Source organism: Panthera uncia, assembly GCF_023721935.1.
Source record: "Panthera uncia isolate 11264 chromosome B3 unlocalized genomic scaffold, Puncia_PCG_1.0 HiC_scaffold_1, whole genome shotgun sequence".
Lineage (NCBI taxonomy): Eukaryota > Metazoa > Chordata > Mammalia > Carnivora > Felidae > Panthera > Panthera uncia.
Genome location: NW_026057582.1, coordinates 109581491 through 109603478, shown reverse-complemented (window position 1 = coordinate 109603478; position 21988 = coordinate 109581491). Strand labels below are relative to the sequence as shown.

At 42.6% G+C, this 21988-nt stretch overlaps 1 protein-coding gene and 1 long non-coding RNA gene across 2 annotated transcripts in view; one reads left to right on the top strand and one right to left on the bottom strand.

The window, feature by feature from the left end:
* Positions 1-324: 324 nt before the first annotated feature.
* Positions 325-16819, bottom strand: LOC125910108 (uncharacterized). Its single transcript, XR_007453858.1, has 4 exons — positions 16764-16819; positions 16441-16563; positions 7256-7339; positions 325-533 (listed from the first exon to the last, which is right to left on the bottom strand). It is a non-coding gene; the product is annotated as an uncharacterized LOC125910108 (long non-coding RNA).
* A 186-nt stretch (positions 16820-17005) lies between these two features.
* The window catches only part of UACA (uveal autoantigen with coiled-coil domains and ankyrin repeats), a 94137-nt gene continuing 89154 nt past the window's right edge, over positions 17006-21988 (top strand). Inside the window, exon 1 of the mRNA XM_049613814.1 lies at positions 17006-17188. Within this exon, the coding sequence (XP_049469771.1) occupies positions 17105-17188 (84 nt within the window). The 5' untranslated portion in view covers positions 17006-17104. The remainder of the gene's footprint in view (positions 17189-21988) is intronic.

Here is a 21988-nt window from a genome sequence, read left to right as displayed (position 1 = left end):
TCATGAAAAAAAACTGTATTGAAAAGAATCATATCCAACCTAGGTTGAGGTTGTGTCCCTCCGAGTTGGTTTTACTTTGCTTTAGTTTGCTTCTGCCAGGAGTGTAAAGTAGATTAAAAATATTTTTTTAAAAATATTTTTTTAATGTTTGTTTTTGAGAGAGAGACACAGAGGGCAAGCAGGGGAGGCGCAGAGAGAGAGGGAGACGCAGAATCCGCAGCAGGCTGCAGGCTCCGAGCTGGCAGCACAGAGCCCGACGCAGGTGCCAACCCAAGATCATGACCCGAGCCGAAGTCAGACGCCCAACCGACTGAACCACGCAGGCACCCTTAAAAACAATTTTAATGCCAGTTTCTTGGCTTCAAGGTGCCTGGTCATGCAATTAATATAGTTTCAAAACCCCAGATGGTGTGGGGCCAAGCACGAAGTTAAAGATCCTTTTTGGAGACTACCTGTTTCCCACTTGACGCCTTTCCCCATGCATCTCTTTGCCAGCGGGTGGAGATTTTCCAGTGCATGCTTCCACAGAAGACCTAGGAATAGAATTCGGTGATTCATCACTTCTGTATAACACCCAGTGCTCATCCCAACAAGTGCCCTCCTTAACGCCCATCGCCCATTTAGCCCATCCCCCCCCATGCAACGCCTAGCTTTACGATGGTTTTCTAGTTGCGGCTCCCAGACTTTCATTTTTTTCCCCAACGATATTTGCTAGGCAGCGTGCTACTTACTAGTCATCACAGGACAGAAAAGGTGAGCAGAATTGGAAAATCTTTAATTTTGTAAAATAAAGTAGAACCTCGTCTTTCGATTGCATTTTAGAGTAATTCCCTGGTCGTGCTTTATCTCAGTACCAAGCATTGTAAAGATTCTGCCGTATAAACGTGTTATTTTTATAAAAGTGGTCACCTGGATGTTATCCTGACTCACGTAAATTGCAATATGCAGGGATACACTGAACTCACACAAGACGCAGGGGTCCTTCCATCAACCCCTTCTTTACTTGGAAGCGTCTGCTATTCCCTCTGCTATGCCCCCAGGACTCATAGGGCAGGACATGGGACGCTGACAGATAGAACATGGGGGAAATCACCAGTATCGGTAACACAGTAAACAGTAAGAAGGCCTATCGCCTTTAAAAAAAAATAAATTAAACAGAATTTTAATATTTTCTTCTCTTTCCTCAAAGGATTATCTTGTGCATTCTGAGGGGGTCTCTGTAGACCGTGGTTTTCTAGGACGATGTTCTAAGTTGAACTGCATCCCTCCCCACTGTAGGATGCAGTAGATCCTACTCCTGAACCAGGGGGTTTACATGCTTGTGAACGTGACCGTGTTTGGAAATAAGGTCACTGCAAATATAGTTAGTTTAATTAAGATGCGGTCAAGCTGGAGCAGGTGGGCCCTTTATCTGATGTGACTGGTCTCCTGACAAGAGGAGGAGATGTTCAGAAAAAAAGACAAGGTAGAGGCCCACAGGGAGATAGCCGTGTGATAAGGAAAGCAGAGATCGGAGTGACGTAGCCATGAGCCAAGGACTGCCAACAAACACCAGAAGCTGGAAGAGACAAGGAAGGAGTCCCCCTTACAGGTTTCAGAAGGAGCATGGCTCTGCGGACCCCTTGCTTTTGAACTTCTAGCCTCCAGAACCGTGAGACCGTACGTCTCGGTTGTGTTCAGCCACAAAGCTTGTGGTACTTGTTACAGCAATCCTGGGAAACTAATACGAACGTGGATCCAGAGAATGACTGAAGGAAGTTCAGAGACGTGGCAGGAATACCAGTCGGTCGAGGGGAACCCGGAAACCTGGGTAGGTGACAGCCCAGGCAGGAGGGTGTGCTCCATGGTTTCCGATGCATCCCGGGAAGCAGGAGGATGTGAGCAGAGGAATGTGCTCGCTCGCCGAGGGGTGGGGGTGCGGAGAGGACCCGCATCTGCTCCAAGGGGTGGAGACACTTAGGGGGCAGAGGAAGATGCACCTGGTTGAGTGGGTGGCAATGGGTTGTGAAGAGCCCTCAGTGCCCATTCTTCCGGCTCCCTTGGCCTTCCCTCTCCTTGCATCCAGGTTTCTTTGGGTGCCTTCTGGTTGTTGCAGCCTTCTCTATGTTAACATTCTTTAAGATCTGCCTGCGACCCACATCTGGGCTTCCGGCTGCACCCTGTCCCACCCCCCCACCCCCCCCACTCCGGTTCTTTCTGTGTCCTTTCCACACAGGACGGGTCACATTCTCTCTGCCTCCGATGCCTGAAATCCTACCACATTCGAGTTACCACCTTAGCGCCCTATTTATAAAGGTGTCCTAAGTTCTTGCATTTCTGTTTAATAATGGCATCCTAAGCAGCTGTCGGAAAGATTGACCTCATCAAATGAAAAAGCAAGGCGTAGAAAAGTCTGTCTTGGGACACTTCCATCTTATGTAGAGAAGTTGTCTATGCCGAGCTAGACCACGCATAGCCTGTTAGATCAGACGTAAGAGAGGGCAAGGAAGGTAAAAACCTGTTCCTGGAGAAGGAGCCCTATTTCTCTTGAAAGGTTCAGACATTATCTGCTAAACTCAGAGAGGAGATTTCCCCTCTAGCAGCTGACGGGAAAGAATAGGTTTGCTCACTTATTCATTCATTCGACAAATATTAATTAAGCACCTATTTCTTGACCTGTGTTAAGTGTTGGGAATACAGTAAAGAACGAAGGTGTAATATATCTGCTCTTGGAGGGAGTGCAGTCTTTTGAGGCATTTAGGCCTTTGATGCAGTGTGATAAATGTCAAAAGGAAAACTGTAGAAGCTTTGTATTCCAAATGCCTGCTTATCTTTGTGTCAGTCACTTGGTATGATAGGCAGAGTAATGACCTCCAGGGATGGCCCTGTCTTAATCCTCAGAAGCCTGTGAATATGCTATCTTACGAAGCAAAAGGGTCTTTGCAGACGTGATTCAATTCAGAACCTCGAGATGGAGATGTTACCCTGGATAATTGGGGGGTGGAGAAATGTAATTATATGCCTCCTTAAAATCAGAGACTGTCTCCCAGTTGATTTCAGAGTGAGAGGGAGATGTGGCCTTGAAGATGGAGGAAGGGGCCACCAACCATGGAATAAGGGCAGCTTCTAGAAGCTGGAAAAAACAGAAATGAACACTCCATGGACACCTTGATTTTAGCCCAGTGAGACCTGTGTCTGGCCTCTAATTTGCAGAACTGTGACTTTTTTTTAAGTTTATTCATTTATTTTGGGAGAGAGAGACAGACAGACAGAGACAGAGAGCATGTGATTGGGGTAGGGAGATAGAGATAGAGAGAGGGAGAGAGAGAGGGAGAGAGAGAGAACCCCAAGCAGGCCCCGTACTGACAGTGCGGAGCCTGATGAGGGACTCAAACCCACGAACCGTGGGTTGAGAACCCATGACCTGAGCTGAGATCAAGAGTTGGACACTTAATCAACTGAGGTGCCCCGGAGCTGCGTTGTTTTAAGCCACTAAATTTGTGGTCATAAATTTGTGGTCGGCAACAGTAAACTGGATACATTGGATTAGGCTGAGGCATATAAAGTTGAATAAGACAAAGTCCCTATCTTCAAGAAACTCACAAAATTGTTTCTTGAACAAGAAACATGTGGAGAGAAACATGTGAACAGCATAATAAAAGGGCCAAGTTTGGAGTGTGTGCATGGAGCTGTGTACATCAAAATTTATTTGGAAACTTCCTGTTAGTCTCTCCAGTTTTCAGATTACCCAGTGGTAATTTTCAGTCTCTAATGGTGCAGCTGGTTAACGACATTGACACGGCTGATCATGCCCTCCTCCTAGACACACTTCCTTCTTTTGGTTTGCAGGACCCCACACTCTTTTGGTTTTTCTCCTTCTTCACCGGATGTCACTTTTCCATATCTATCTTCTTTGTTCCTTATCTTCTCCCAACCCGTTCATATTGGAATGTCCTAGAGTGTCCTTGGCCCTCTTTTCTGTAGCTGTATTTCTTCCTTTGGTGACCTCATATAGTCTCATGCCAACTACATGCTGACCACAGCCAAGTTTATCTCTCCATCCCAGACCTCTGTCCTGGGCTCCGGATTTATACATCCAGCCTCCCACTTGCCATCTCCACTTGGATATGTAATGGACATCTCATAGGGAACATGTCTAACACCGAACCCCTGGTCTGCCCTATCCCACCATGCCTCTGACAACCTACTCTGTCCACAGCCTTCCCCATCTCAGTAGACAACTTCCAAGTGCTCAGATTCATAACTGACTGCGTTTCATATCAGTCTATCAGGAATTTTAATTGGCTCAACCTTCAAATATATCCAGAATCTGACCACTTCTCTACTGCTACTACCCTGGTCTGCTCACCATTGCCTCTTGCCTGGATTACTGCAAAACCATGATATGGTTTCCCATGTCCCTCCCAGAAAAGCCTTAAGCCCTCACATTATCCTACCAGGCACTACAGGATCTGGATCCCCGCCCCACCTTCCGTCCCTCAGGCTATCTCTATCTGTTGCCCTTTTTTTCCATTCTGTTTCAGCTACCCTAGTGCTTTTCACATCTGGATCTTTGTTCTTTAGGAAGAACGATCAGTCTCAGAGAGTCTGAACTATGCCTGGCACTTAAGAAGCACCCAGTAAATATTCAATGAGTGAACAAATGAATGTTCTTAATCACTAGCTCTCCTGTTGCTTGATTCTCCTTGTTTTTTTTTTTTTTAATTTTTTTTTTTAACGTTTATTTATTTTTGAGACAGAGAGAGACAGAACATGAACGGGGGAGGGTCAGAGAGAGAGGGAGACACAGAATGTGAAACAGGCTCCGGGCTCTGAGCAGTCAGCACAGAGCCCGACGCGGGGCTTGAACTCACGGACCACGAGATCATGACCTGAGCCGAAGTCGGACGCTTAACCGACTGAGCCACCCAGGCGCCCCTGATTCTCCTTGTTTTTAATGATGCTGTTTACACCACTAGTTGCTTGAGATATTTATCTAGAATCTCAGTTTTGGACAGCATTGACTGGGCTCTTGAATGTTTTGATTTTTTATTTAGAATGCAGTGCTTTTATGATGTCAGGAGCATTAATATTAAAAACAAAGAGCAAACAATTGAAAAAACAACCCTTAGGGAACATGTCTGAAAGCTTGAGTCTACCTCAGAGTCATTTTTCAACCTGGCACTCTCCACCAAACTTGTTCCGACTTGACTCAGAGATGAAACTGCAAATACATAATTCTGAAAGTTCACACGACAATCACCCATGACTTTATAAATGCACCGCTTTTGTGAGTATTCATATTCTTTAAAAAAAATTTTTTTTAACGTTTATTCATTTTTGAGAGACAGAGAGAGACAGCATGAATGGGGAAGGGGCAGAGAGAGAGGGAGACACAGAATCGGAAGCAGGCTCTGAGCTGTCAGCACAGAGCCTGATGCGGGGTGTGAGCCCATGAACTGTGAGATCGTGACCTGAGCAGAAGTTGGAAGCTCAACCGATTGAGCCACCCAGGTGCCCCATGAGTATTCATATTCTTAAACCTGAAACCAGAAGGTCAACGAATCCTTTGTTTAAAATGGCATTAAGCTAAATCTGTGTCTGAATTGTTTTCATTCAGAAAACTCAGTCACTTACATTATCCAATAAATCAACACTGACTTCCTGGGCACTTGCTGGAAGAAGCCATGACTCCTGCTTGAGGACGTAGACCCGGAGTTACCCAGGAAATGACTACTCTGAACCTCTAGATGTGATTATATCTTCTTCACTTCATCTTTTCCATATTTTGGGAAAAAGAGGAAGTACCAGCAAAATGCAAAGACTAAAGCAAGCTGGTCTGTTATACTTTTCCTAACCCTAGTATCAAAAATACATTAGACTCAGCATAATTCGGGGCTGGAGTTCTCTTTTTATTTCATTGACTTGGCTCCTGGGGTGGGGGGGCTATAATCTCGGACAGCTGACAGTCTGAGATCTTGCTAGACCTGCCGGAGGGAACATGAGTTCTGGTGGTTCCAGAAGGATTCATTCTAACTGCCTCCCGTGGTGTGCTGGGGTGACCTCACAAGAGCCGACTGGTAAATTTCAAAGGATTTTTGTTTTTTGAGCCGGTTGACGTCACACTGCTGTCTCTCCATGGTGAGAGTTGGAAGTTGACAGTTACTACAAACCTCCCCCCACCCCCACCAGCTGACCACAACCAAAAAAGTCAGCTATCAGACATTTTACCAGTACAGCAGGGGTTGAATTTCTTTTTCAACAGACCCAGTTTTGTCAACAGAGGTTTCTAAATTCCCATTTTCCAGTTTTGGTCTTTTTCTCTGAAGTATTTTAATTTTCTATAGCAAATCACTTACAGATCATTTTATTTAAGTTTTGACTTTATCGTTTGTTGTTTTTTGTCTTGTTGTTTTTGTTTTTTCTCTATGAGCAAATTCTTTACAACTGGGAATCCCTGATTAGGCTTTGGTTTTCCGTTTGTTTACACAACTCCATTTATAACTACATGGCATGATTAATAATTGCTGACTCTCTGTCCCGCCCCTTCTCTAATATTGATGTAATTTAGCCTATGTCAGCTTCCGCATCATCATTCTTAAAACTGGAATAATGGTACATACTGCTCATTTACTTGCGGGGGGTATTAAAAAAACAACACGTAAAGGACTCGGCACGGTGCTGGGCACATGGCAATATCTCACAAACTTTTACTTATTGTGTAGTAATAGTGGCAGGTATTGAGCTGTAAGGAGCGCACACACAAAAGGGTGAGATGGAATGCTTTGGTGAACAAATACTTTGACCCATCCCTTTATAGCTTAGGAACACGAATAAACCAATGTTTGCCGCCTGGTAGTTGAGATATTGGGTGTCCCTATCTAAGCGGATTGCTTTGCAGGTAGAAAGAGATCAGTGGAGACATTATCTTCATACACTCAGAATAACAAGGCGGATTTAGTAGATCAGTCAGATCAGGTTGATATTTCAGAGTTGTAAGACTGAGAAATGTTGGCTACTTCGTACCTTCTTGTTCTCCTGAAACATCCAAACGCCCTGTGTCCTCATTGCCCATCTTCCTTTTAACTGATGGTCATGATTCGCAGGAAAACAGAAGCAATGACGACAGTAAAGACCTTCTTCTTTTCCTTCCACAAATATAGCGACCTTTGTGCATCTATACCTGTATTTTTTGTCTTCACTCGTGTTATTGCAGATGGCATGTCCAAGCTCCTATCTAAAGGATCACAACCCTCCCCCCCCCTTTTTTTTTTACCTTCTCAAGAGCTTAACTCCCATCTGTGTTCCCCTTCTTCAGTCCTTCTTCAGTCTTTCTCCTTGACTGGTTCATTCTCCCAGCCTACAAAAAAGTTTTAGTAGTTCTTAAAAAAACAAAGCCTTCTGTGGTTCCCTTGCCACTTTCCAGCTACTATCCCCTTCTCTGCTCTCCTTCACACCGCACTGGTCATAGCCTCTACCTCATTACCTTCCATTCTCTCTCGAACCCAGTTTACTCAGGCTTCTCTTTCCCGCCGGGAGCTGTTTTGTCATTAGCGGCATCCATAATGCCAAACCCAATGGTCACTCAACTGTCTTCATGCTCGTCCATCTCTCTGCAGTATTCTGCAGTATTCTGCCTTTGAAAAACCACCCTCCCTTGATTGTGGAGCACCACACTCTGGTTTTTTGCCTGCCCTCTGGCCATCCCTGTCTGTCTCCTATGCGGGACCTTCTCCTCTGCTCGCTCTCTAAAATTTGCAGTGCCCATGCCTTGGCCCTTGGCCTTTTTCTCCCATGATAGATCTCATCTGGTCCCATGGCCTTAAGCTCTATGCATTTGCCCAGGATTCCCAAGGCTGTGTCTCTAGCCCCCTCCCCAAGGAGTTTCACTCTAGCTATTTAAGCCGCCTACTTAATATCTCCTCCCTTGGCTCCCCAGTGGGCAGCTCCGACCAGCATGACCAAAATAGAACCCCTGGCTTTCCCTTCAAAACATAGTTCCCAATGTCATCCCCACTCAGTAAGTGGTATCTCCAACCACCTCGTTGCCTCAGGTTTCCCTCTCCAGATCCAGTCTACTAGGAAGTCACTTCTATTTCTAGACTGTATCCCAATCCTGTTCATGCCCTCCTGCTTTCCCTCCTAGTCACTTATGATCAATTCTTTCCCTAGAAGCAGGAAGATTTTTTTTCAGGATATAAATAAGACCCCATCATCCCCTGCTTAATTAGCTTCCTATCAGGAAATCTTCATTAGCTTTCCATTAGAAAACCATCCCAAATCCTCACTTTGGCCTACAATCCCTACTTGTGTTGGCCCCAGGCTGCCTCTCCAAACTCATCTGGCTCATATTTTTCGCCCATTATGCTTCAGCCACACTGGCCTTCCATATGCTCCTGCAACATTGCCAAGCTGGACTGCCCCTTTGTACTTTGGCATTTGCTCTTTCCCCTGCCTGGAGCGTTCTGCTTTCACATCTAAACGGGGCAGCCTCCTTTCTGTCATTCAGACCTTAGTTCAGTCACTTCTCCCCAAAGCACTTCCCTGAGCACTGAATCTACGGGAGCTTATTCTCCAGCATGTTACTTTTTGCATTTTCCTCATATCTACCGTCTGCATTTATCTTGTCCACTCATCTGTTTTGTCTCCTTCCCACCAGCCTTGCTAGAATCCAGCTCATGAGAACCAGTGGACCCTTTGACTATTTTGGCCCCTGCTGTTTCCCTAGCGTTGCCTCACACATCACCTGTGACTAACCAACAACTGCTGTGTGAATGAATGCACGTTCTGGACGCCCAACAAAGGTATTTCTAAATACAATAGTTAGTATCGTTGAGGAGACCGGCTGCTATACTGTTCCCTGCCCCACATAGAAAGCCACACCCACACGAGAAATTTCTTTTGGAAGGCAGCATCAGGAAAACTTTACCTCCATTGAGAACTTGCTTCACCTTTTCCTTTTCCACTATTAAAGCTGTCACTGATTGTTCCCAGTTTTGTTTTGGCCTGGCTCTTAGGAAGCTGAAAACCATATTTCAGACTCAAGGACAGCAGTAATCTTTGTTCCAACAGCGAACACAAATTCTCCCTTCCTCAGGCTCATTTCCTACTTTTGTTATGGGAAGCATGGCAATGACATTTGTTGTAAGTCACTTCAACTCCTTTCTGGAGAGAAGTGTCATTTAGACAAAAGCATGCAAACGTGTTGACATTCTGCCATAGGCTGGATAGTGTTGCCTTGCATAGTGTGCTCGTGAACGGGGGCTTTCTTGCTATATGTGTTCATGTCGGAGCGGGAGCAACCTTTATCGTTGTTGGGTGATTTGCTGTGATTCATATTTGGGAATTCCCCAAGGTTACTCAGTTAGGGTTTACTTGCTTCGTGGGAGCCCAACCCTCTGGGTGGTAAGGTTTTCAGGCTTATTGGCATTTGTTGACTTGATGAGTGTCACTTCAGAGTTATGAGCTAAGACGTTGGATCGTGAGAGTTTATTATTCTTTCAGAGCTCTGCGTCTCAGTAGTGGAAGAAACATGCCTTTTAGCTTAGCTTTAAAATGCTGTGCCTTGATCTTCCGGAGATTCACGGACCACGCCCCTTGAAGGTTCAAAGGAACTGTTCTTAATTGTTGTTTGGGTTAGGGACGGTTTTGAAGTTTACAGAGTATAATACATACATGCTTCTCCTTAGCATGGCAAAATTAAAACGTAACTCTTTTGAAGTCCAGGATGTATTGGTATTTTATTAGTTATTTTGAATATTTGCTTGTGGCAACAGCATTCATAAAATAGCCATAGGAAAAGCATACACTGATCAATTATTATTGAATATCTCTTGATGCTTGTACTAAACTGATACAGATGATGTAAAGAATATATATGTGGGTTATCTATGAGGGTGGAATAGTGGACAAACGTCTCTGAATAATGTATGCTTCTAAAAGAGCCCTAATGGCTTATATGCAAAGTGGAATAAAGTTGCAGTATTTAAGAATCATATTTTAATTAAAAAATTTCTCTCAAATCAGCATTGTAATTAAATATCGCCAATTTGGTATAAATTATATTTTAATTTTTGTGCTAATTTAAACATTGATGCAAGTTGTTTTGAAGAAGGGGCATGCAGGAAAAATTTTTAATCAACTATTCTTTTCCAAAAAGCAGAAGTCTGAGACTTTTGGTAACCGAATTCATCCATCCATCCATCCATCCATCCATCCATCCATCTATAAATCCTGTATAATATTGTGCAAGGAACTCATTTTTAAAAGTTCTATTTATTTATTTAAGAGAGAGAGCGAGCCAGCAGGAACAGGGGAGGGGCAGAAAGAGAGGGAGAGAGAGAATCCCAAGCAGGCTCTTTGCTGTCAGCCCAGAGCCTGACTAGGGGCTCAATCTCGGCAACTGTGAGATCATGACCTCAGCCTAAACCAAGAGTCAGATGCTAAACTGCCTGGGCCACCCAGGTGCCCTAGGAACTCATTTTTAAGATTAAATTTTTAAAAATACATGTTTTATCTACACTTATATCGATATAATTTTTATATAAAAATCAGGACTTACATACATAAAGATATATGAAATTGTAAAGATATTTTATGAAAATTCCAAATAGTACATTAAAAATATATAAAATAGGGGCACCTGGGTGGCTCAGTCGGTTAAGCCTCCGACTTCAGCTCAGGTCATGATCTCACGGTTTGTGGGTTCGAGCCCCACATCAGGCTCTGTGCTGACCGTTTGCTCAGAGCCTGGAGCCTGCTTCGGATTCTGTGTCTCCTTCTCTCTCTGCACCTCCCCCGCTCAGGCTTTGTCTCAAAAATAAATAAATGTTCCTCAAAATGTTCCTCAAAAATAAATAAATGTAAAAAAAACTAAAAAAAAATGTATATAAAATAATACACAATCATATGTAATATGAAATATATGTGTTTACACATATAATATATATGTGTCATATATATGTCATATAATATATATGAAATATAATAAGCTGTGTTTACATACAACTTTGTTAGAACATCTACCTATCCAGTATGGTGCCTATAGCCTTTCTTTTGGGATAATTTAAATAACTATAGTCCTTTTTTTTTTTTTCTTTTTGAGAGAGAGAGAGAGAGTGCGAGGGCACATAGGACACAAGTGGGGGAGGGGCAGAGGGAGAGATAGACTCTTAAGCAGGCTCCCCACAACCCTGGGATCATGACCTAAGCCGAAATCAAGGGTTCAATGCTCAACCAACTAACCACCCAGGTGCCTCAGGTCAATAGTAATTTTAATTTAAGTAATTGTAAGATCATTGTTAAACGTGCATCATAAAGCTTGGGCCACTTACCAAGTGCATTTGAATATGAGATTTACCTTGAGTTATTTTATCTGCAATGTTTTTTCATTAGCAAAGATTGGCATGGAGTGTACCAGTCACATAATTTATCAGTAATTTAGTTATTCAATCCAGAGTATTTACTGATACCTTGCCAGAATTTAAAAATTCCCCTGAAGATCCGGAAGGCAAAAATTATAAGGAGAAAAAGTAAAAATTTCATTTAAATTCTATGGAGATAGTCTTTATCGGCCATATTTTCAACTCAAAAGCAAGAAGCTTTCTTTATCTACTTATTCAGGAGTGCTGGAATCTTGGGAGTCTTTGGCTCACTGTTTGTGCATATCCTGGTATCCTAGCCAAGATAAGAAAACCCCAAGGTCCAGGAAAGTTTACTGTGGAGTCAGACAGTTACTGATCCCTGAACCAAATGCTTTATGTTTATCTGGGCTCCAGGACAAGGAAGACTGTTTTTAAAAGAGGCAATCAAGAGCTTCTGCCTTTGAACCATGTGTACCTAGGGCCATTGATCTCATTAAAGCGAAGCCATTGGTATTTCTAGAGCTTTGTATAATCAAGACTTGATAACAGAAGTTATTTTTCACCAAATGAAACGTGTTGTTCTTTCTTTCTTTCTTTCTTTCTTTCTTTCTTTCTTTCTTTCCTTTCTTTTTCTTTCAACATTAAACCTGGATTCAAAGAAATAACTGAGTATCTCAACTGCTTTTTTTAGGTGTAAGCTCAATTATGCCAAGGAAGTTGCTGACCATGCCCCTCCCTGCTCTTTTGCTCCCTTTTTCAATATTGAAACCCATGGCACATTTGGTGTGTTGTAGGTGAAAGGCAGTCTGTAAATGCCACGGAGGACAGAGAGATAGACAGAAAGCAGGCCTCTTTGGGAGATAGCTATTAGACTTAACGATCGCTATAGCAGAGTGATAATTTCTCCATGGGAGAAATTAGAGAAGGTTCTGTAAGAGGGAACTGACATCCCTACAAGTTTTTGAGCTGAGTAACTAAGAAAACTCACACAAGTGCCTATGGTTCTAGGGAGCAGAAGCCACCCTTTCTTCCCACTTTTCTTCTTCTTACTCTAGATTTTCCAGAATGGGGTCATCGGAGAGCTTACTAGAGATGCAGATCGTTTTTAAATTAGTGCCAAAGATGACCTATTATTTATTTTTTAAAAGCTCTCTCATGCAACGTGTTTTAGTTTTGAATGTGGCAAGAGAAAAGGGTGTGAGAACTGCCTCAGGTCTCACATTCCTGGGGCTGCTGTAGGAGTCGTGGCTGGGGGTGCCCTTCTTCATGACCCCATGGCCACACGTGGCTCTGGCAGCTATGCCCTGGCATCTGAGCCGGGAGACCATGGTTCCCTCCAAGGAATTTTGACGGGGCTTTGTTGGCTGAGTTCCCTGGGCTACCCGGAGTGGCAGGAAGCTCTAAAAGTGAGGAGGGAAGTCATTGGACACGAAGTTCATAACCGGAGTTTGTCTGGAAGATTTTCCTGTTTCAAAAGGGATCTTTTTATGTGTACACTTCTGATTTTGTGTGTCAGTTCTTTATGGTCCTAAGGAATGGTCTTCGTCGGCTTGTTGCCACTGTCATCAGATTGTTATCAGCAGGCATCTCCCAACTGTGCTCTCTGTACCTGCTCTGACTGGTCCCCTCAGCATCCTCTTCTTCCCTGGTGTTCCTTGTCACCTGTGGGCACTCACTGAAGCTCCGTCCACTCTTGGATACCATCCCTTCATCCACATTTATCTCCTGCTTTTTCCCTTCCCTGAACACCACCCACATCCACGATCCTACTCTGCAGTTCAGTGAGTAGTCATTTGCCAGTTGAGCTGTACATGTTAGCTTTGTTCCCCGGTCTAGAACACAAGTTCCTTGACAACAGGGGTCAAGCGATAGGGGTGGTAAGAAGACTAACTTTGCCCGTTGGTATTATTTGAGAGCCTTTACATTAAAATGCTTTTCTAAACATCATTTCCCTTCCTGGCTTCATAAGTTGTAACACATAAGCAAAACAAAAGCTTTCATACAGATTCGGTATGGTAACAAATAAAAATCCATCCACGTTTGATAAGTGCCTTTTGCTCTGAAGGGAAGATAAAAATAAACCATAGTGATGATAGTGAACAAAACCAAACCTGTCTGGCCGAGTGCTAATAATAGTGACTTTACTTCATGTAGGGGGCTTCCAGATCAATATAAAAAGCCTCACTCCATATTCAAACCACTGCTATTTACTTAGCTGTTCTCAAACGGGAATAAGCAGACATCAGCTATCAAGTTTCTAGCCTGGAAAAATCCATAAAGGCCACTGGACACAGACACCGTGGGGACATCATACAGACAGTTCATAAAAATAACTTGCCCAACATTTTTGGAAACTGATGCAGGCTGGACTCGTGGCTGTGTCTGTTTCCTTTGCTTTATCCAGTAACAACAGAAAAGAAGCCAGTTACCAGGGCTATGAGAACTTGGATGCTACAGGAGATAGCCACTACTCCTACTCATAACCAGCAGGTTGCCAATCCTGTCCATGAATACTTGGAACAAACAACCGTTATGCACTGTAAAAGAATGCATCAATCCATTCAGAGAGATTTATTGAGCACTTACCACTACGTGCTAAGTATCAAAAGGGATTCAAACATATATCAGTTATCCCCTAGTTTAAAGGAATTTGGAGTCTAGTAGCAAAATGCTTGTTCAGAACATATCTGTTAGTATCATAGGAGACCCAATTTAACCCGTTGGAGGATGGAGAGATCACTTTCAGTGGAGTGATCAGAGAAGGCTCTATGATAGAGGAGGGCACTTAGAACAGATGTATGATTTAAAAAACCTTTTTATTAAAGTATAGCACACACACTTAAAAGCGTACCTCTCGTAAAGACTACAGGCTAACTGAATTTTCACAAATGGAACACACTAGTTACACAACCAGCGCTCTGGTTAGGTAACCAGATGGAATACTACAGTACTCCAGAAGCCACCTTGTGCCTTTTTCCAATCATTCCTGGAGGGAGTAGGATTTTGTTAGCTGAATGTAGATAGAAAGTCACTGGAGGAGGGAATAGCCTCATAAAGACGAGGAAATGGAAAGGCATGACCCATGTTTGCGGAATGAACTGAAGAGTAATTTGCTTGGAGCGTCAGATGGAGAACAGGGTTGAGCTCATGTTGTAGAGCTTTAAATGCCAAGTAAAGGAGTTAGATTTCATTCATTAGCTGCTGAAGGTTTTTGAGCAAGGGAGGAATATTTTGTTAAGACTTTTGAGGATGGCTGGTAATTAACTAGTGATGGGAAAGGTGAGACTGGAGGTTGGATGACTGGTTGGGAAACTTCTATAATATCCCGATATGGGATAATTTTGGCTTTGTAGTGGCAGGTGAAGACAGAGACACAACTGTCCACAGGCACCCTTATTAAGAGCCACCAAAAATTGAATGGTTGTGGATCTGAGGAAAGAGGAAGAGCCAAAGAAATTTCCTTTCATAGAACTAATTAAGGCAAAATTCACTGTTAATTACTTTTTTGTTAAGGGCTAACGCAATCTTTGAATGCTGCCTCTCCAAGAGAGCTCTAAAAAAATTTTTTTTTAACAATATTTAAGTAAAACCTTGAGTTACTTCTAAGGAAATTCTAAAGGAAGCCACTGACCTTTCAGACAAAAAGAATCCATTGTTAGTCAGAAACATGGACTGTTTGTCTTTTCAAATGGGTGCCTGCTAGAATAAATATTTTGCTGGGAAAAATGGACCTTAATGATGATTGAAGATGTCATATTAAAAGCAAATTACTGGGTGTTGCTCACCTGCCTGTTTCTTCATCTTTCCTTTAAAACATTTTTTTCCTTTAAAAAAATGTTTATTTATTTGAGAGAGAGAGAGAGCAAGCGAGCAGGGGAGGGGCAAAGAGAGAGGGAGACACAGAACCCAAAGCAGACTCCAGGCTTTGAGTGGTCAGCACAGAGCCTCATATGGGGGGCTTCAACTCATGAACCGTGAGATCATGACCTGAGCCGAAGTCAGATGCTTAGCCGACTGAGCCACCCAGGCGCCCCTCTTCGTCCTTCCTTTAAATGATTCTCATTAATCCGAATTTCTGGACAGGATGAATTAATTCATTAGCTTTAGTGTATTTTTGCAGAAAATGAAAAATATTTTGAAGAAAAGGCCATGATATGTTTTCCTTTGGCAACTTCTTGTATCGCTTTGGCTATGTGGGTCTTTTTTTTTTTTTTTTTTTTTTAAATAAGTTAAAGTATCAAATCAGGCTTTGCTTCTTCCATCAGATCTTCCTTGAACTTAGACTGTAGAGCTGGGCTATCTATGTTGTCTCCTAGCAGCTGAGGCAAACTCTACATACTTTAGTGAGATTACCTGTTTTACTGTCTTACTCACTAGATTGTAAACTTCCTGGATGCAAAGCAACATATCATGTTTATTATTTTCCCTCTGGTAACTAGCTGTGTATAGTACTCCTTAAACATACGTGTGGGTTGAATGAATAAATGAATGGATTGGATTCAGAGAATTGTGATGTCTTAACAAAATCTGTGCAGACTGATCTAATAGATATTAAATACTTTTTGTTGGGGGGGGGAGGAGGAAGGAGGACAATTACAGCTGAGAACCAAGAAATATATTACTATCCATATTAATTTATAAGTTTTTACCTGAAATAGTATTACTGAAAGCCTGGATTCTCATTGGAGGATCCAAGCTTTTTTCGTTTTCTTTTTTGGAGGAGTACAAACTAATTCAGTAGGCTAAGTAGGGAATACTAGAGCAGAGAGGGAAGATGAAGTGAGAAAGCAAAAAGTGTAGCAAAATGTGACTATATGGAACGCACTAGACCTTGTTTCCTCTTTTTTCCTTGGCACAGCACAAAGGGTTAGAGGTATACTTATTTCCCTTTCTCAAAAATTTCGTCTCTACTTTTTTCACCACTGTCTTTACCACTGTATTTTATTGATGCTCTCCCACTCTCTCTCCCCCGCCATTCCATCTTTCTCTCTAAAGCAGGAGGTTCTTCCCTCAACAAATAATCACTGACCATCTAACATTTACTGTAACGTCTTTCAAAGTCTGTTCTTAACTGTATGTTTTTCTGTAGCGCCCGCACCTTATTCCTTAGAGGCTGTGGTATGTTTCCGGAGTTTAGATGCGTGTGGTTGTTTCCAGGCACTGGGATTTGTGTAGTAAAACACCGGCCGACGGCAGGGAAGTTGAAAGCTGTGTGTTCTTCCTGGGATCAGACGAAAGAAAGGGAACTTAATTTGGGGAAAAGCACATGGGTAGGAGATGGGGGGGGGGGCGGATCCGGCCAATACGCGAGCTGGCTTAGGTTGGACCCTCTGCTCTCTTTAGACCTGAGACCACTAAAGTAGGCAGGCACCGGTGGCCTGGAGACTGGTTCCCACGTCCTTCCAAGTAGCCACCGCTCACCTCCGCCGGTCCCGCGGCTGAAGTTCTAAACTTTTCTTCCAGCAGGGAGAGGAAGGGTGTTAAGAAGTTTGAAAGGGAAGTCCCGCCCCCTTCCCGGATTCCGATTGGCCGGAGCCGGCCCCACCTCCGCCAGGGCCGCGGGAGGATTGGCTGCGGAAGGGGAGCCCCACCGCAGGCCCGGAGCCGGGGGCAGCCGGGGGGCCCCCCAGGTGGCAGGTGGGGCCGGGACCGCCGGCGCCGCCTCCGTCGCCTCGCCGAGCGCTCGCAGCCCGCACCCTTGAAGGTTCGCGCGCGGCTCGGGCGCGCCGCGCCGCCAGGAGCCGGACTGCGAAGACTTGGCCATGAAGAGTCTCAAGTCCCGCCTGAGGAGGCAGGAGGCGTCCGGACCCGCGTCGTCCGGCGCCGCCGTCGCCACCGCCAGCGCGGTGAGTCCCATGGCCCGTGCGTGTCCTGGGCTGCCAGGGCTGCCGGCGCTGCCCTCCCACGAGCCGCGGGGTCCTTTGCTCGGAAGCGCGCGCCGCCCTCCTCAGCCTCCTCTCAGCTCGTCCCTCTCCGTCGTCCCGGGGACTCCTCCTCCCTTGGGCCGGGGCTCGGCGTCGGCGCGGAGACCCTGGAGACCCTCCCCGTCGCCGCCACGGCACAGCCCCCGCCGCTCACCCCCAGGTCCCCGAAACTCCTGGATGAAACCCCGGCGCTCCGGGATTCAATCGGCCCCACTCCTCCCTCCATCCCGGGTTTCTGGCTCCCCTCTTCCCTGGCGACCCCGGCCCCTCCCCTCGCCCGGGGCTGGCCCGGTTCCCCACGCGCGTCCTGTCGGGCCGGGCCCGCGGGGGGGCCGGGACGGGGGGACTAGCGCCCCACGATCCGGGTGGGCAGGGCAGCGGCCCGGGTGCCGGCCCGTCGCACTCCGCACCCTCCTCGGGTCCGAGACTCCGAGGCCCAGGGGACGTCGGGTGCTGGCCGCCGTCGCTGTATCACTGGGGAAGCTGGATTTCTGAGTGAGGCGGACGGACTAGGGCGCAGATGCAGACAAAGCATCGTAGGGAGCGGTCCTGGAAGTGGTGGTGACGCTGGGAAGGTGGTGGTCCTGCGGGGCCGAGCTTCACCTGTGGGACAGACGTGCGGGGGGACAGGCGGGCGGCGCTCGGCAGCCCGGCCTCAGCGTGCACGCTCACGAGTACTCAGGGCCTCTCTCTAGTTGGCAGCAGATCAGAAATCTTGAGAAACAGCCTGACTGCAGATGTTGGGATTTGGATAATTTGGCAAGTCAGAAGAATGGCGGTGTCATCAAAATTCTGCGTTATTAAATGAAAGGTTGCTTTAAAAAGTCGCGAAGAGTCAGAAACGTACACGAGATGGGATGCCCCAACTGCCCAGTTTGCCCAGTTGGAGTTACTAAAAAGGGCCTTTATAATGTGGCACAAATTGTACTAAATGATTCTATGTGCTTTTTATGAGAATACTATTTGATCTGCTTCTGGTTAGGAGTTAATTCAGAATTGTGGCTTTCTTTTCGCCTGCTTCTGCGATGATTTTACTCGGTCTTAACAGGACATTGTGGCAAAACTAGGCTCTTTAATTTCCAGTTAAAAAAAAAAGGAAAGTTATAGATGGCACGATACTTGATGATTTGAAGTTTAATAAAGCATGGACTTGTTTTATAAGCACATAAGAGATTTCTTTGCTTCACGTTTTTTAAAATAATAATTGACAAATATTTAGTGATATCAGAGGTCACCGTAGTTAAAGATTAAACTTTTTTGTAGTGCAGGTTGCCTTTCAGCTTTGTGAAAGATAAGCTTTTCTATATTTATTTGCTATATTTTCCCATTTTGTTTGGCTACAGATCCACATCCCACTGGGAGGTTTCTATACCTTAATTTTATCCTGTTTTCTCCTCTAGAAATGCAGAGTATTTAATTGTTATTGCTATTAGCCTGCCAGTTTGCATTTTATACATTTGGAACATGAAGTGCATCTCTCCAACCTTAAATCTTTAGTATTTACTAAACTGAGCATTCTTTTTCTTAAAATAGCATACAAATAAAGAGAAATACATAGTATAAAAAAGACAGAATCTGCCTGCTTAGAAAACGTGAACATTTTGGGGCGCCTAGGTGGCTCAGTCGGTTAAGCATGCAGCTCTTGGTTTCAACTCAGGTCCCGATATCATGGCTCGTGAGTTTGAGCCCCGCTTCATGCTCCATGCTGACAGCGCAGAGCCAGCTTGGGATTCTCTCCCTTTCTTTGCCCCTTCCCTGCTTATGCGCGCGCGCGCTCTCTCTCTCTCTCTCTCTCTCTCTCTCAAAATAAATAAATAATAGAAAAGAAAAAGTGAGCATTTCTGTTTAAGTTAGACGTTAGAATAAATTTTGTAAAATATTTAAATGAAAATAAATGAGTGTGATGATGAATAACACCAAACCAAGATAGAATGAAATGAATGTACAGGAGAAATAGATTCCTTTTGCTTTCAATCTATACCATAATCCCAAATGTCAGGCAGATTTGGTCACACGTGTATATATTGTTGGTGTTACCAGTTAATTGCATATTCCTTCAGAGTGTAGCATATACAAATATGAATATAAATATTCACCCTTTATGGGAATGATAGCATACTGTACTTATTCTATATCATTTTTTAAATTGTAAATAATTAGGCCCAATCAGTGCTTCTCCATTCAGATCCTTGCTGTAATATGCAATGATGAATAAACCTGTGTATATTTCAAGTCTGTGTGTGTATGTGCGTGTGTGTGTGCATGTGCGTGTACACTTGTAGGATCAGTTTCTAAAAGAATTGCTGGGTTAAAGGATACGCGCATTTGTAATAGTGAAGAGTGTTAAATTTCCTTCCATACATCATGTACCCAATGTGTGAGAAATTATTTTTTCCATGCTTTTAAGAGCCTGCTGCATGTTTTCTTTCTTTCTTTCTTTCTCTCTTTCTTTCTTTCTTTCTTTCTTTCTTTTTTAAATCACAAAGTTTTATTGAAAATCACTAAAGACCTAAATAAGGAGATAAATAACCATGTTTTGGAATGGAACACTCATTATCTTAAGAACATCAACTTTCAATTGGCCCATACATTCAATGCTATTCCAATCCAACTCCCAATAGATCTTTTCTCTTTTTCATGAACAGTTTATCCTTTGCATTTTTCTATTGGGTTGTTGATTTTTTAAATTCATTTGAACATACTTTATGTCATGGAAATTAGCCATTTTAGTAGGAGTAATATTTTTTCTTAGTTGGTTATTCATCTTAGGACTGTGTTTATGGTGGCTTTTGCTATGCAGAAAGTGGTTATTTTTATGCAATTCAGTTTATCAACCTTTTGTGACTTTTAGGTTTACATTATATTTTCATCTTTTTACTCTGTAATATTAAGCAAAAAAAAAAAATCTACCTAATTTCTTTTAGTTTTTTAATTTGCTTCATTTTTAACATATAAGTGTTTGATCCATATAGAATAATCTGGTATAAGGCATATATATATATATATATATATATATATATATATATATATATATCTTGCTTCCCCCCCCTCCCTTTTACCCCCATGATTACCTAATTTGAATCTTAAAGCAGTCATTTGATTATCATGGTAATCATCATAATGTTCTCTGCACAACTTTGATTTGAGGAAGAAAAATCTTAACATGTGTATTTCATAAATCTTTTTCTTGTATTTATTTAAGGTTATTTATTTGAAAGAGATGCATTAGCAATAGACTGAGGTATGTAAATATTTTATAGTATGTGAAATACAGATTATTACTAAGTTATATGTAGAAAAAGTCATTTAAAATATTTTGAATAGTACCATGGTTATAAATATGCCAATGAGTTTAGAGTTCACTCAACAGTGGTTATGTTTATATATATATATATATATATATATATATATATATATATATAAATAAATGTAGTTCATAATTATAAATTGTGGGTAAAATACATTTGAGAGTTTGTCCTATACTAGATGAATCTGGAGATAGCTGCATCTTTTAATCATAAAATAAAACTATTTTTGTTGTTGACATTTATCTTAATCACTAAATTGGAGCTTCAGATTTCTGAAAGGGATAATTGAATGACTGTAAATGCTATTTCAAATCTAGTCAATTACATATGCAATTATATGTACAATTATGTATACAATTATGTGTACAGTGAGAATAGACTATTCCGTTTTCACCTAGTTCAGACTAGGAAAATTGAGTAATTAAAATTAAGAGACTGTATTTCCAGAACAGTCACAGTAACAAATACTGTTAACAGACATTTTGGAAGGGGGTTCCACCTAAACCGTACTTATACTTATCGTTTGTAGTGGAGTAAATGCTGATTGTTAGTTATCTCTGATATGAGAGGTTCTGCAGTTAGTTTTCTGCTGTTTCTCTAGGCTACTCTGATTTGGGGGCAATGAATTTTATGAATGAGCAACCAAATATGTTCTAAAGCATCTTGTTAATATCTCAGTAACCTGAAAAAATATTGGTATTTCTAAACACATTTAGAGTTACAGATACAGCAACTGAAAAATATCTTCAAAAAATTCCTTTGATTCCCACTAAGAACACAAGTATGAGATGTTTAGAAAGTATAAAAGATTAAATTTTGTCTCAGTTATGATTTTGAGAAGCGTTTTCTGTTTTGGAGTACATTTGAAAAGATGTTAACATTATTATTATAACAATGATTTTTGGGTAATGTGAATAGTAAGAATTAAGATCACAAATTGTTACATTTAAACTCATGATACTTAATTGAGCATTGTTTACTCAATTTCATTTAGGATACCAACCTTTATTTTTGTTGTTTTCTTTTAAAGATTTTATTTTATTTTTTAAAGTAATCTCCACACCCAACTGGAGATCAAACTCACGACCCTGAGATCAAGAGTTGCATGCTTCATGACTGAGCCAGTCAGGCGCCCCCTGGATGCCAACCTTTAATTAAAAACGCTTAACTTAATTAAAGTTTTGTTCAGACAATTTCCTAGAGTTATCCCTGCATTGCATTTCTTGTGGTTCTTGAAGGAAGATCACAATAAAGAAGACCTATTTTTATACTTTTGATTTTAACTCCAGGGGATCATGCTTATTTGAATTGCTGAATTTTATTATAATACTAAAGCAGACAGTTGAGTTGGTACACAGGGAATTCAAGAACTTAAATGATGAGTACTTAAGGATTTCTTTTTTAAGTTTATTTA